The 16,599-nt window shown below is 47.2% G+C and overlaps 1 protein-coding gene across 4 annotated transcripts in view; it reads left to right on the forward strand.

The window, feature by feature from the left end:
* RFTN1 (raftlin, lipid raft linker 1) overlaps positions 1–16,599 on the forward strand; it is a 197,882-nt gene that overhangs the window by 14,862 nt on the left and 166,421 nt on the right. For all 4 annotated transcript variants that reach the window (XM_046676243.1, XM_046676250.1, XM_046676226.1 and 1 more), the window contains exon 2: positions 1,388–1,540. In XM_046676243.1, coding sequence (XP_046532199.1) covers positions 1,396–1,540 — 145 coding nt within the window. In that variant the 5' untranslated portion in view covers positions 1,388–1,395. The remainder of the gene's footprint in view (positions 1–1,387; positions 1,541–16,599) is intronic.

Below are 16,599 nucleotides of genomic sequence, written 5' to 3' on the forward strand. Positions count from 1 at the left end.
TCAGCTCTTATATCTGCAGAGCCACAGACGATTGTACAAGTAATCAGTTCATGCAGATTGCACATAAATCATGTCTGCTCCGGCCCTTTGGACACTAATGTTCCCTTATTAAGGCATAAGTAAGCCTTCCTGTTCTCATCCATCCTTCCAGACTTTTTTTAATTACGGAAAAGTATAACGTGGTTGTTGCCACATCACCCTCCTCCACTCCCCCCCCCCCCCCCCGCCCACACCCTCATTGCTTTTTTGAGGTTCATTTTGTTTTTCTGGAGCTTGCCAAATTGCCGTAGGAAGCCGGGTACCTTGTGAATGAATTGAGCCAAAGGAAATTCTTATCTCGAAAAGGAAGTGGTCTCCACGTTTCTGTTTGTGGTATTCTTGGCCAGTTAATATTTTTGTGAAATATGTTCTGATGGCGGCACTGGTACCCCGGGAGAGGGGGCGGGTATTGGTCACGCTCAGTGCTCCAAAGGAAAATATCTTCCACTGGAGTCTGGGGAGGGGTAGAAAGTCATTTCGTGAATGTCATTCTGCCTAAATAAACAGAGAACATTCATTGTTTTTAATTCCCTGGGAAGACCAGAAGCTCAGCCCACCCGAATATGCACATTTTTTAAACATTTCTCCATTTTCTTTTCAAAGTAGCCACAGATCTTCGCTCTAATGAACATAGATTTCTGCTTCCAATTTCTCTGGCTCTGCTAGTAGTGTTCAGCCGTTTTCATTTGGTCTAAAATGACTCTCTGAGAGCGTGGAAGCAGGCTATTATTCCTGTGGTTTGGTCTAAAAAAGCATAAAAGGGGGACGTTCAGACGAGGCCCACAAAAATACTACCATCTACTTTCAGAGATGTTTTATGAATATAAATTCCTGTCTAAATAATTACTGTTGAGGGTAGAAAGGACTTTGGAGTTTGGAAATTGTAACAACAACTTATTATTCTCTCTTAGCAACCACCACGAAGGTGACACACCTCCTGTTTTTTTTTTCAGATGGGCTGACATCCTAATGCACTGGATTGCTTGTTAGATCCCATTTTTTAATCATGTTTACAGATTATAGCGGAACTGAGGTGCTCTGAGGTACTATTTTCCTCTGACTAGGGAGGGAAAGAAACATATAGGGCAGGTCTGGTTTTGGTATCATTTCAAAATCACAGGATGGCTGATGATGGTATCTTACCAGCAACAGAAGCCGGCCTGCTATCGAGCAGAGTTCCTCTGGTGTTCCGGTCATATATTCACGTATACTCTAGATTTCATGAAGCCTGAGGCCCTTTATGAATTCTTCAAGGGAAGTATGGGGTCTCTTATCCTGTGTTGTTTAAAAACAAAGTCTCAGAAGAAAAAAAATCACACCCTGCTCCTTTCTTTCCCTTTTCCAACAGCTGCTGAGATGGGTTGTGGATTGAACAAGTTAGAGAAACGCGATGACAAACGGCCCGGAAATATCTATTCGACTTTGAAGAGGCCTCAGGTGGAGACCAAGATCGATGTGGCCTATGAGTACCGCTTCCTGGAGTTCACCACCCTGAGCACTGGTGAGTACAGGCAGCCCGGCATCCTGATGAGGGGGGAGCTCAGACCCAGCCTGGCCCCACAGCCCTACCCTGGGCACCGTCTTTAGTTGAGGCTGCCCCATACATGCTGGTGGGGCCTGACAAGGACATACTGGGGAGGAGCATGGGGTGGGGGCAACTGAAAAGTATGGGGGCTGCTTAGAGAAATCTAGAATTTTTTTGGTGAGGAAGATTAGCCCTGAGCTAACACCTTGCCGGTCTTCCTCTACTTTGTATGTGGGATGCCTCCACAGCATGGCTGATGAGTGGAGTAGGTCCACGCCCAGCATCCGAACCCACGAACCCAGGCCACCAAAGTGGAGCGCGTGGAGTTTTAACCACTCAGCCATGGGGTCAGCTCCAGAAATCCAGATTTCTATGTGGAACCTTTCACATTTTAAAAGATAGCAACCAATTAAAATAATAACAAATTAAAACCATTTGCAAGCCAAATAGTACACATGGGTAGGCTGAATTTGGCCCATGGGCCAATCAGTTTGCAGATTCTGTTTCATAGCAAGCCACGTGGGAAAGGAAAGTTTGGTGTGTCTCCTCATATTGATCTGCCCGTCCACCCAAATTCACCTGCCCCTTGTCCGCCATCTTTCAAGAGTGCTTGTCCATCTGGGCTTGACTTTTTCCCACCTGTGGGGGTTTGGGTCACCTCCCACTACCAGTGTCCCAATGGCTTTGGGGTGACTGACAGTCAGTATTTTCATCCCAGAGCGTTTGCTGAGCACTGACTGTGTGCAAGCGTGTTGGGTCCTTGCTGTGGGGAAATTATGTGGCTTGTTCTGGTTTCCTTGAGCTTCTCACCTATTGGGAGAGAAGACTCAATGTGTGGAAAAAACCCTCAACAGGCTGTAATTGTAAGTTGGAAAACATGTGAAATACGTTTTCAGAAGAAGAAAACTTTCTTCCTTTTGCAGAAGTTTCCTTGGAAGTTTCGAGCAATAACCAGATGCTCCATAACTAAGACATCTTAAGACGTGTTCTCTCTGGACTTCTGGTATATTTTAAGCTTCTGTTAACAGAAAAGAGAATTAGTGGGAAAAGCCCTCCTATGCGTGGGTTTGAGTGCGGGCTCTGCTGTGGGGTCGCCGGGCAGATCGGCGGGCCCGCAGCATCCTCATCCATCAAACGTGCACACGAATGTCCACCTCTCAGGGCAGCTGTGAAGATTAGAAGAGGGGAGATGCGTGAAGTTCTTAGCACAGTGGCTGGCACGTAGTAGGGCTGCTGGTATTACTGCCACTCCTACTCAACTCTTCCTGCTGTGACCACCTCCATGCGGAGGCTCCAGCTGCTGCTTGAGCCCTGAGAGACATGGGCAGCTGGGGTCTCCTCCCAGTGCCCAAGACGGAACCCAGCGTCTTTCTCATCCGATTGCTTCCTGCTGGCCCCCTTGATGAATTGTGTCACCACTATACTCTTAAATAGCCAGACTTGACCCTGCGTCATCCGTGACCATGGCTTCTCGTCACCTGTGGTTTCCGTTCCATCATCCAAGCCTGTTAAAACTACTTCTGAAAATGCTTATCATATGGCTAATGTAACGTGAACAAATCTGAACAGAAAATTATTTGGAGCATTTGGTCCTCCATTGCTTGTTGAGTGAATATGTGAGAGACTATGATGTTCTAGCCGTTGTAGAATGATCAAGGAAAAAACCAAAGCATGTGTATGAAAAGGGATGGGAAGGAAATATCCAGAGATGTCCTATATTGATTGTCAGAGTGCTGAGATTGTGGGGGAATTCTTTTTCTCTCTTTTTCATTTTTTGCACTGTGGTTTTATTTCCTCTGTTATTAAGGAGAGTAATTTTTGCTCACAAAACCCTCCTGCGTTTTCCCACCGCTGCATCACTCATCTGAATTATTTCCCAAACCTCCTTATTAGCTGCTCCACTGCCTTGTGCTTCGGTTGTAGAACCTGCTTTGTTTTCTGCATTGTGCCTTCCTTGATTGAATTACCTTTTGTTTTCTGACTGTAAAATGAACATATGCCCATTATAAAATGTTAGGAAAACACTGGAAAATCCCAGCTCGTCTCCCTTCTTCCTCCCTTGTCCCTCTACACATCACCTCGCTCCTCTACTGAAAGCCCCGCTGTGGCTCCCCCCGACCCCAGGTGGCACCAGCTTCCCCCTGCCCTCATCTCTTGCCATTTGTCCTGCGTGTTCTGCCACTTTGGCCTTGCTGTTTCTCAGACTCCTCAGGCCTCCTCAGGGCCTTTGCACTACCTGTTCCTGCTGCCTGGAAGTCCTCCCAGATAGACTGTTGGCTCAAACCCCCTTCTCTCTGAAACTTTCCCTGACCAACTGTTTAAAATTTCTACCGACCTCCCGACTCCCCTCCCCTTCCCTCCTTGGTTTTCTCCATAGCACTTCCTACCGTCTAACGTGCTACTTATGTTGCTTATTGTTGCTTGTTTCCTTGCTTGTTGTCTGCCTGCCTTCTTGAGAAGCTAGAAGCCCTTCTGTTGAGTGCAGGCGTGTGCCAGTCTTACCCTCTGCTGTACCCTCGGAGCTTAGAGCAGTGCCTGAACTGTTCATAGGCAGTCACTGTTTACCCAATGAATCCTCAATGCATATTTTTGTATCCTGCTTTTTTGCAACTTGATATTCTATAGTGAGGCGTGCACCCTGTCATTCCATACGTTCTGAAAATGTGATTTAGTGGCCATATATCACTTAATCACTCAGCGTACCATAATTTATTTAGCAGTCCCCTTTTATTGGCCATTTCAGTTATTTTGGGCTTTGGGCTATTATAAATAATGTTGTGATAAGCAATGCTGTACATAAATCTTTGTGCACATTTCTGACGATTTCCTCAGGAATGACTGAGTTGAAAGATACAAACGTCAGGGCTCTTGATAAATTGCCACATTGCCCTCTAGATAGGACTTGTTTATGTAAAACACAGATCTGGTCATACCGACCCCTTGGCTGGTTCCCTGGATGAAGCAGTGGGTGTTCCAGCTGGCACGCAGGGCCTTGCTCGGTGTGGCCTGGCCTTAGCCGACCCTCCTCCCTCCCCGCTGGAGGACGGCGTGCACGGCCCTTGGCTTTGCCTGCTCCCCCCAGGACCCTCCCTTCCCAGCTTCCCTCTTCCCTCTGCACAGGGCCTGCCAGCCCCTCACTGCTTGCCAGAATCCCACCCACCTGACATTGACCCCTCTTGACATCCGTCCCGTCCGAATCACTCTTTTCTGCGTGCCTATAGTTTGTCAGTAGCATCATTATGACACTTTTATGACATCATACATTACACTTATTTGTATTTCCTTGAGGGCAAAGACCAAGCCTTGCTCATCTTTCTGCTCGCCTTTCTTGTTCACACTTTCTAGCCGAGAACAGCGTGTCCTGAAGAGTCAGGTTCCAGTAAACCTTCAAAGTCAGTGTTACACGGGCGGGCTTGTTGCCCTGCGGCCTGTCCACCTCTTTTCAGAGGCTCTAATGAGATGGTTTGTTATTGCCCCAGAACGGAGCTCACGTTGGTGGAGAGCCTGCCGTGTGCCAAGTCCTGTGATGGGGCGTTATATTCCTGATCTCATTTTTTCCCCGATTTTTTCAGCTTTGCCGAAGTATAGTTTAAGTACACTGCACTGCATGTATTTAAAGTGCTCAAACCCGTGAAACCATCACCTCATCAAGGTGCAGAACATTTCCATCCCCAACTTTCCTCATCTTCCTTTGTAATCCCCCCTTATTTCCAACCCTCCATCCCTGGACAATCAGTGACCTGCTTTCTGTCCTTGATTTTAATTTCTAGAATTTTCTGTAAATGGAATCATAAGGTATGTATTCTTTTTGGTCTGACGTTTTCCACTCCGCTTGCTTATTTTGAGGGTCCTTTATGTTATTTGGTGTGCCAGTGGTTTATTCCCATTTTATTTCTGAGTAGTATTCTATTGTTCTGATGTACTACAGTCTGGTTTTCCATTCACCTGTTGATGGACATCTGGGCCATTTCCAGGTTTTGGCTATTACAAATTAGTTTGCTATGAACCTTCATCTTTGTGTGGCTTCTTATGTCATTTTATCCTCCCAGTAACCCAATGAGGTACTCCGGTACACTCGTTCCTTCTTGCAGAAGAGGAAACCTCACAGAGGTTAAGTAACTTTTCTAAAGATGCAGTGCTAGGAAGTGACAAGGGCAGAATTCAAACACAGGTCTCTTGGGCATCATGCCTTTGTGCCTTGTAAACTCCGAGATACTAGGCAAATAGGCATTAACATGGATTAGAACATTCTTATTAGAAAACTTGTGTTATCCTATAGAGGGCCATAAGAATATTCCTCTTCCATAAGGTTTTGGCCATAGAAGATTTTTGAGTAACACTCAGTATGATTATTTCTCGTAGAGGGGATGCTCATCTGACTCTTTAGGAAATTGCAAAGTGAGGAGAGGGGGTCGGCCCCTTCCACCTGGTGGCTTAGGCAGGAAGGGGACCATGTGCACTTTGTAAAAATTCAAGAGCAGGGTTAACACTGTTTCGTTTGTCCCTTGCTTAAAGCTTGGTGCCCTTGTGGAGGATATTGGAACACACAGCCCCGCTTTTGTAGGTTGGCAGAGGCGAGGACCAGCAGGAGTCTCACGGTGAAGCACATAAGCTGCCAGAAATCTCGATTCTGGGTGATCTGATTGGTCTTAAATTTTCAATTAACTCTGGTCACCGAGGGAGGAACCTACCCTCTGATGGGTTTCATCACAGACGGAGGCCCATAAAGCATCACAATTTCTGCAAAACGGTGCCTCATTATCCCTTTTGTGCATGCGTTTTGCCAGCTTCTCCGTGCCAGGCCACTCTAACACCACTTGAAAGCTACCTGTGTCAGCTCCGTGAGAATTGACTGTGTTTTATACGTGTTTGGCGCTGGGGGCAGTTGGCACAGTGAGAGATCTGTATGAGGAGGCCAGTGCCCAGGGCCTGATCCCTGCTTGAGCTGTCTAGTTGTGCGCTGTCCACTACAGGAGCCAGCAGCCACATGGCTATTTACGTGGAATAACTAATTAAAATTAAATAAAATTAAGAATTCATTTCCTTCGTCGCACTAGCCACGCTCCAAGTGCTTAACAGCCACATGGCTAGTGGCCAGCACATTGGGCAGCACAGATTGAATGCCCTTCCGTCATCACAGAAAGTTCTGTTGGGCAGTGCTGCTCTAGTCTGTTTTCAAGGGAAGCTAACGGCTTCAGGTCAGAATCTGCATCTGCAATTCAGATTAATGTACTATTTTTATCATAAAAGTTGGCCCTTGGGTTCACTAGGGACCATTGATGGCAAGTCACTGATTTCACAAATATTTACTGAATATCAACCTTGGGTCGGAAGTTATGTTCTGGGGACATATGGGTAACCCTGATGGCAGGTGTTCCTGCTTGTCTTGTCAGCTCAGGCTGCCATACAGAATATTCCAGACTGGGTGGCTTACCCAGACATCAGGGGGCCAGCGCGGTTGGGTTCTGGTGAGGGCTCTCTTCCCGGCTGGCAGGTGGCTGCCTTCTTGCTGTGTCCTCACGTGGTGGAGAGGGAGACAGAGAGCTCGCTCTCTCTCTCTCGTGTCTCTTCTTATAAGGACATTAACCCTCTTGGATTAGGGTGCCACCCTATGACCTCATTTAACCTAATTACCTCCTTACTTCGAATACAGTCACATTGGGGGTTAGAGCTTCAACATTTGAATTTTAAAGGGGCTCAATTCAGTCCATATCACTGGTCCACTAGTCTCGATTGGTTCAAAGTCTCCTACAGATGAAGACCCAGGTGATTGTAGGACTCGATGCCAGAGTGGCAGGATAGAGGGTATGTGGTGCCCGCAGTCTTGATGGAGGGTGTGTGTGTCAGGCAAGGCTTGAGGTCTCCAGGTAGGTTTGGAGTTAGCCTGGAGAAGAATGGGAAGAAGAAGAGAGTAGAAGGAGATGATCCTTTCAGGCAAAGGGGACAACCTATGGGATGGACCAGAACCAGGAGGCAACATTGCATATATGGGAAGCTATCGGCAGTTCCCTTTGGTTGGGATGTAGCCTTTGGGAGAAGTAAGTGGGGGCCAGATGACTAAAGGTATTAGGTCTTGGACTAAGGAGTCTAGGCCGTCTTAAGAGCACTGAATGTTTTTAAGATGGGGAGAGAGTGGGTGACATGATCTAATTCACATTCTGGAAAGACCAGTCTGGATTTAGAATGAAGGAGGATGGAAGGGGTAAAACTGGGGGAGAGGAAACCATCTGGAAGCCATTACAGTCATCAGGCAAGGGGTGAAGGTGGCTTCAACTGAGAGTGGCAGTGGGGACAAGAGTAGTGGGTGGGGTCAAGACACTAGGAGGTGGTCCCTGGGACTGACTGGCAGGTGAGGGAGAGAGGGAGAGTGGGGAGTAGAGGAGGAGATGGGTTGCTGGGCACCTGGATGGATGGCATGAGGGCCACACAGCTGGGTGCTCTGGTTCTGCTTTAAAGCGTTTTCACATGATGCTCTCACTCAATCGTCCAAGTGGGCCTGAGAGCTGGAGGGAAGTATTATCTTTTTCTTTCTTTTTCAGATAAGGAAGTCACTCGACAGGTAGTTAAGTAGTAAGTGGGACCAGAGTCCAGGTTTTAACTCTGTTCACACAGAATTTTTCTACTGCACGTGAAAGAGAGCTCAGTGCCAACCTGTCCGGCCTTCTGAATGGCGTCTCAGTGTATTTGTTTAAGTAACTTTATTGGCGTATAACTGATGTACAGTAAAATGCACCCATAGTCAGCGTCTGGGTTGATGAGTTTTGGAAAACGTAGACACCTGTGTCACTACGACCACGCTCAAGATGTGGGACTTTTCCATCCCCTGGAAAATCCCCTCCAGCTTCCCTCCCCCCTCCCCAGACAACTCCTGATCTGCCTTCCGTCACCGTAGCTTCACTTTGCCTCTTTTAGAATAACGTCGAGATGGAATCATACAGTGTGTGTTCTCTGCTGTCTGACTTCTTACTCAGCGTGACGCCTTTGCAATCCATCCACGCTGCTGCACATGTTGAGAGCTCATTCCTTTGTTTCTGAGTAATATTGCGTTGTTTGAATGTGCCACAATTTCTCTAATCCTTCTCCTGTTGAGCATGTGGGCTGTTTCCAGTTTGGGGCTATTATGAGAAAAGCTGCAGTGAACTTTTGTGAACAAGTCTTGTGTTGACAGCCGTTCTCATTTCTGTTGGGTAAATAGGCAGGAGTGGAATTGCTGGGCTGTATGGTGAGTGCATGTTCACCTTTATAGGAAACTGCCCGACTGTCTTCCAGAGAGGTTGCACCATTTTACAATCCAACAATGCTGTGTGAGAGTTAGTCGCTTCCTTTTTTACAGGTGATAATTACAGCTACTATTTATTCGGCACCTAGTGTATTAATCAATTTTAAACAAACTACCAACAATCGTATGAGATCGGTGGAGTTCCCTCCATGGTATAGAAGAAGAAATTGAGATCTTGAGTTTGGAGAGGTTGTAAAAGCCACTTGCTCTAGGCCACCAAGGGGCTGGATGTTTGTGGCCCATCTTGACCGTCATCTTACTGAACAGGGAGCCTGCATGTTGGGACGTCTTGGTTCCTGAATCTGCTGCAAGCTGTGGTGGGTTTAAACTAAATGAAAAGTTGAAAAGTAACTCATGCTCCATTGCACATCCTCTTCAAACTCGTCTTCTGTTTCTCCTCTTAAATTCCTACTTATCAAACATTCCCATGACACACATTACAGTTTTAGGACCAGTTTGCATTGCCACATTTTTACAATTCCCATCTTTGTGGTTTTCCTGTCTACGAGGTCTTTAAGAGCTGACCTTTGGGATTTTTTCTTCGACATTGTGCTGACCACGCTCATTCTTGGATTTTGGCTGCCAGCATTTTAGCCTTAAGCTCTGTATATAAATTTTGAGTGGTCATGATAATGACACAGCATGACATTCCTTATTCAAAACATGCATATTGTGCAATGAATCATTTAGGGTCCAGTTTTTATTTAACTTCCCAATCTGGATAACCTTAGCCCTAAACACAACTGCAGAAACAGCTGATAATCCTGTCTGTTTAAGTTGTCCTTTTAATCTCTTTCCACAACCAGGAAAACGACTCATCTTAAAAGATGGATCACAGTTTACATTAAAGTCTAAAAATGAACAGATTAGTGTTTGGGGGCTAAGAGCTTGGACGCCTAATGGCTGGTTATAAATCCCGGCACTGTTAGCCTGTCTGATTTCATGGGTCATGGAGGGAGCTGATAAGCAAGTTCTAGGATATCGTCCAAAATAGTTGACCTCCAGAGGAAGACTACGAGCCTTCAGAACTAATGATTTCTTTAACGTAGTGGTTCTGCAACTTGAGGGTGAATCAGAATCACCCGAGGGCTCTTGAAAACCCAGAATCCCAGGCCTCAGCCTCACAGTTTCTGATTCACTAGGTCTGGGAATGGCCTGAGAATCTGTATTTGTAACAATTTTCTGGGAGATGCTGATACTGCTGGTCTGGGGACCATACTTTGAGGACCTGCAAAGACCAGGTGGAGTGCAAATTTCTCTTATCTAAGTGGAGATGGCAGAAAAAAATGATACTGGTGCGCTAAGTATAAAATTCACTAAATACTTACATACCTAAGTATGACCAACTCATCATTTATTTCCTTGAAGTAGCTTGTAATATATTTGCAAGGACAGGCCATACTTCTAATACAAAAACAGTGTCAGTTGACACAATGATTCTCAAACTCTGCTTATAAAATTTCCATGCCCAGGCTGCACCCCAGGCCAATTAAGTCACTCTGGGGAAGGGACCCAGACATCAGTATTTTTTGAAACTGCAGATGATGCCAGTGTGCAGCCGTGGTCGAGAACGAGTGAGTGGGCGTTTGTTCAGTGCTGGGTGGTTGCTGTAAGCCTGGGGACCCCAACTGGTTACCCCTGGATGGGTCACCTGTGCTGAGATTTTGTTTCCCTTCAGGCCTTGGGGCTGTTTGAATCTCCTGCAGGTCACCTCCAGTTCCGCACAGACTGGTTTTTCCCTGCAGCGTGCTGAGCAAGTGTGTGACACGGGGTGGGTTGGGAAGCCCGGGTACAAACAGTTGTCCTCAAACTTTAGCAAGATCAGAATCACCTGGTGGGCTGAGACGGCTGAGCCACTGTCCCTGGCATTTGTCATTCTTAGGTCTGGATGGCGCCCAAGATTTTGCATTGCTAGCAAGTTCTCGGGTAATGCTGCTGCTTGCTGTTGCTACTATGAGGACCACATTGAAAACCACTGGGCTAGACCATGGGCAGTAAATTACCCCCGGCATCCGAAAACGTCCTCCTTACCTGAGTCCTGCACGTCTCAGTTGTAACTGAAACCCAGTCATACTGAATGGACACCCCACCTCCCCAGGGCTCCCTAAAACCTTAAATGGTTGTCCCTCGGAAAAGCCAACACCTCTCACCCTGGCTCCCTCCTATCCCTCCTTACCCTCTTATGCCAACAGCCATCCCAGGAACTACTCGCGGTCCCTGAAATGGAAGCACGCATCCCACGCCTCTCTCTTTGCCTGCACGGCGCCCGTGTGGAGCGCTGCCGTCTTCCCCCACGCCCAAGGCCAGTCGGGGTCCTCTTCCTCCACCAAGATCCAGGAAAAGCTTCGCCTTCTCCAGGCTCTCTTCCCTGACAGCCCAGCCCTCGGGGGTGACCGATCGCTGTGGAAGGGGACAGTGGAGGACATGGGAGGGCAGGTTGGCTTTGGGGATGAGAGGCTGCGTGGATGGGAATGAGCGTGTGCGAGGGGGTGGCCGGGCTCAGCTGAAGGAAAGGGCGTACAGGAGGGTTTCAGGAGCAGGTTTGTGGCCAATGGTTGGGGGTCTGCAGACAGCCCCTTCTTGACTCGGGGGTCTTGGCGAGTCTGTGTCCTTCCCGCTTGTGTAGGGCAGGGAGGCACAGCCTGGCTATGGCTCTGGCCAGCACACACCAGGCATATCGGGGGCCCAGTTACACCCCCAACATCTTCATGGCTCATCACGCTTAGCTCCAACCACTCCACCTGAGAAGCAGCCTGTAGGCTGTGGTCTGGCCTCGTCCTCCACTCTTTTCTGGAAGCCTTTGCCTCGGTGAGGTCTCTGCCACCTCTGTTCCCTGCCTCCCTTGTCTACTGCTTGGCCTTGCCCTTGCCAGTCTCACCAGGCCCCACAGCAGTGACCTAGAGTTGACAACCTAGAACAAGTGTTAATGGACTGAGTTTGGGTCTGTGATGCATCAGGGAGCTGGCTGGGAGTGACAGCTGGCTGCAGGTGCCTGCACATGTGGGTCATTCTTTACAGGGAAGCCCAAGACAGGAAGCTGTGGAAAGAAAGAAAAGAACTGGGGGAGGCGTGGTTATTTGCGTTAGAGGAGGATTCTTGGTTTCAAGTGGGTTTTGCCGTGGGGCTTCCTTGAGATGGAGCCTCAGGGGCCCTGAAGGGCTGGTGTGCCGTCCGTATGAGTTATTTAATCTCTCTCCGCATATGATACCTGCAGCTTCAGAAAGTAACAAATTTGTCTGTAGTGTTTGCAGCTCTTCAGCAGAACTGAACACAAAGCCAGTGATGTTGATGGTATTTTTTTCAGATAAAACCAACCAACCAACCAAATTTGAGGCAAAATCTCAGAGGCCATGAAGGAGGGGAGGTGGGTGGGTCGAAGCGAGGCCCAGAGCAGCCGGTGATGTCACAGCGTAAGGCAGGAAGTCCCCTGGTCTGAGTTGGGGGGTGACTTTTTATATCCCTCCAACTTTAAACTCACCCCTGAGGGAGGGTCCTCCTGCTGCAGCCCTGAATCTTGATGGCAGAGAGGTGGTTCTGCTCCTGTGCCCTCTCTTGGCTTGCTGAGGATCCCTGCAGATGATGAGGTGTGACGGGAGCAACGGGCTTGGATGTTGATGACATTATTATTTTTTTTTATTTTTTTATTTTTGAGGAAGATTAGCCCTGAGCTAACATCTGCTGCCAATCCTCCTCTTTTTGCTGAGGAAGACTGGCCCTGAGCTAACATCCATGCCCATCTTCCTCTACTTTATATGTGAGACGCCTGCCACAGCATGGCTTGCCAAGCAGTGCATAGGTCCACACCTGGGATCCAAACTGGCAAACCCCAGGTTGCTGAAACAGAATGTGGGAACTTAACTGCTGCGCCACCGGGCCAGCCCTTGATGACATTATTATTATTGGTAACACTAACAACAGTAATTACAGCCAATGAACCACACACCATGCTTAGTGTAAGTTAATTCTTACAAGATCCTGATGTTACAGATGAGGAAACAAGGCTCAGAGAGGGTAACCAACATGTCCATGGTCACACAGGAATAAGGCTAGAATCAGAACTCAGAGTTGCTTTCTTCAAATCCTTTGCTTTTAAGCAACATCAGCTGTACCACAGGTCTCTCAGTTACAGCTTTGGGGTTCGGTAGACTCTGATCTGTCGTTTGAAGACCCCAACTGTGACGGCCCTCCCTTCAGTTGAGCCCTGCTCTGGGGTGAACTTACCTGTATATCTTGGTGAGTCACAGGGAGTGGGGATGAGAATAGCAGCTGAGTGTTGTGCTGTGCAGCTTCCTATACTTTAGCTCAAGTAAGCCTTACAACTCGATCGGTGACTTTTCAGACCTGTTGCGTGGATGGGGAGGCTCAGTCCCAGGTGGTCCTGACTTGCAGGGCCACAGCTTAAACTTGGTCCTCCGGCTCCATGTGACCTGTGTCTTGCTGCTGCCCGGGACCCTCAGGGCCTGGGGGTTGGAAGCCACGTTCGGATCACACGGCCCACCACCTGCTGAGAAACACTTTTCTTGTTTGCCAGGATCACGAATGTTGGTCCCTAACCCACTGGAGTAGAGCGTTGGCTTCCGTTTGTGGCTGCTATTAAAATAGGGCTGTTTGACCTCCAGCTCAGATTTGGAAGGCCGAGTCTGAAGTTGGGTACGTGTGGATAGCTGCCACTTAGTCCCAGTCTTGTCCCTGCGCCAAGCTCAGAGCTTGTCCTGTGCTGAATATAGTCTCCTCCTTTGCTGAAAATAGTACATGCAGTCGGGTAGAGAAGCGTTTTTCTTTCCTAGAAAATCGCTCCTTGCTCCTCTAGGTAGCATCAGCTTCTGTGGAGCCATCTGTCCCTTCCAATATAATTTCCAGACTATTAGATTAAACAGCTTCTCTTGACCCGCTTTCAGCTTCTGTTTCCTTTCACTGCTCAGTAATAAATTGTGTAGCAGAGTTTTCGTGGAGAGTGTGTGCGTATATTTATCTAATTTCAGTTTGGGCAACAGCAATTATTGGGTGCTGTGAATTTATTTAATTTCCTCCCTGCGTTTCATTTTTGTTTTCGGTTTCTGTAATTGCTGAGAGTTGGTGCACTTTTTGGTTTAAGACTCAGGAACGGAAGTCGGTGGCATGAGTTATGAGTTGAGGTTCTGGTTGGGAGGTGTGCTAAAAACAGACCCTGCTTTTAGACAGAAGATGCAAAGGGTGGTAAGCAAATCAGTTCCCATAAAACATGTCTCACCGCAGATAAATATATGCTTTTACAGTTTGTGGGGATTTTTAAAGATAAATGAGATAATATGTGTGACATGGCTTGAAGCTTTTCTGAGCAGAGCTGCTATATCCATCTTCTATGTTGTTGTTGCTTTTGACGATGTCGCCAAGTCTGCTATTAGTATTAATGTTGTTGTTAAATATTCACTAATGGAAGTAGTAAGATTAGATTGAAAAGGACGGAAGGCATTTTTTGCATTTCTTTCTTAATGTAAAAACTTGCTGTTTTCCCAGTTACTTTAAATCCAGACCAAGAAACAACAGTCAGTCTTGTGTGACAAGGGGTGTGTGTGTGTGTGCGCGCGTGCATGCAACCAGTAAATTTCAGTGACTTAAGGCTGCCTTCATTAAAAAAAAACTCCCTTGGTGATGGCTGTTATCTGTCAAAGCAAAACTGAATTATTTTTCTGCGGGGATTCATAAAAGCTATGCTGCGATAGCGGTAATAATTTTTATCTAATTTGGTTAAAACAGAACAGAAAACAAGTTAATGTTCTGTGCCCCCTACTAATTATTGTTATTAGTGATATTGCTTCAAAGAATTTTTATGAAGAGGCTTTCTCCACTGCTTTGGCCGGATTTCATGGATGCTTCAGATGGAAGGAGGCCTGTTGAATTTTATCAATGAAATATTTTCGAAAGCAATTCTGGTGTGAAAAGGTAGGTAATTCTGGCTTCAAGTTGCCTGTCACTGTCATTTGGTCTAGAAAGTCATTTCCTCAGTTCTGTGTTTCAGACGTGCCTTAAGCTGTTCTTTATTTACAGGTTGGATCTCCTGATTAATAAAAATTATGTAGGTGACGGGTCCCTGCTACACTTAGTGGCTGAGATTTTTTTCCATTCGTTGCATAAACCTACTTTTCAGGTCATACCTGTGATTTATTGGGAGGCATCTACGTTAGTTTGACAGCCTGATTGGGTCCTCTTAAAAGAGGAAGGGGGTTATTTCAGTTGGGCGTCTCAGGTGTAAATTCAGAGTTACTTGGGAAGCATGAAAAGAATTTGGTGCCATATGGAAAGAATGTTGCTTCTGATGTAAGATTAGTAATATACAGAGCTGGCATACTTGGTAGGGCGGACTGCCCTTAATGGAGAAAGCAGTCTTGTCTGACAGTGTCATTTGACAAAATTAATAAAATTGGTTATTTATTGATTACCTGCTCTTTCTCAGGCTCCAGGCTGGACATGCGAAGGCGTATAAAATGCTGCAGCTCTCACTGGAGGAGCCAGTGTCTAAAACATCCCACCCCTTTCTACGTTCCTAATGTCCTAGCCTAGTGTCCGTTTTCCCATATCAGGAAACCAGGCCAGTGCGGGCACAGCCTTCCTTGAGTCTGAGTGTTGTCTTGAAGGAGCGTCTGCCTCAACTGACCATGGGTTATCTTTGACCTGCCAGGCCCTGCATGGCTGGAGATCTGTTTACTGCTTGGTGGGCAAAGGAAGGCACTCGAAATCCTAGAGTGAGTCTGCTCCCTGGGCCTGCCACCTGCGGCTTGGGAAAGCCCTGGATTGGTGCCTGGGGCAAACCAGCTTCCTGGGGGTGAGGCAGTCGTCTGGGCTGCTCATGCCCAGGCTGAGCTTCTAGAGACTTAATTGATGCGTCGGGGGTGCCCTGGGCTGTGCTCCCAGGCTTTCAGTCCATTATGGCTTTCCTAGCGAGAGAGGGTCTTTTTGGCTGGAATGAGATGAGGCTTGTGGAAGAAAAGCTGCTGCTGCTTCTCCTGACAGCCTGGGCTGAGGTGATGCCGGAAAGACGACTAAGAGCAGAGAGAAGGGCACCGAGGACTCTGTGCGTTGCCTTGTTTTATCCCCCAAACTGGTTGGCCCAACTGCTCCTTGTCTCACCACTGTTTCTTGCCAACCTGGAAACTGTAAATTAAAACAAAAACTTACTCGTATTTCTACTTGGTGGTTTCTTACTGTGGACTTCATAGAAATGGATTAGACCCAAATAACTAAAATCCAACAAAACTTATCTTTCTCTTAATACTCTTTACTTTCTTTGCTCTAAAGCGAGAAGTCAGAGGTGGCTTAAGGCAGGTGATGGGGGCCAGCGCCCCAGAGAGGTGAACCCGCCAAGGTTTTGTTCTGCAAACCAGGAGGAGTGTTGGGGTCCTGGACAGGGCTTGGAGTTGGGAGCCAAGTTAACGGAGGTAAAAACAGCTTTAAACTGGACTCGTTAGTTGTGTGATACTGAACAGCATGGTAAGAACCCTCCAAGATGGCTCCAACGATCCTGCCTTCGGGTGCCCACGCCCAGCTGTAATCCCCTCCCCTTGAGTGTGGGGGCGCCTAGTGACTTGCTGCTGGTGAATAGGGTACGGCCAAAGGGATGGGTGCCCCATTTCTTAACTTTCTCTTTTGTTTCCCTTACCCAAGTAGACATGGTATTCGAAAAAATGTGTCAAAGAGTGTACTGCCTGTATTTCCTTCAACTGGGAGAAAATATTTGCAGATCAGTTATCAGTCAAGGGGTTGATCTCCAAAATGCATA

The sequence above is a fragment of the Equus quagga genome, chromosome 1 (assembly GCF_021613505.1).
Source record: "Equus quagga isolate Etosha38 chromosome 1, UCLA_HA_Equagga_1.0, whole genome shotgun sequence".
NCBI lineage: Eukaryota > Metazoa > Chordata > Mammalia > Perissodactyla > Equidae > Equus > Equus quagga.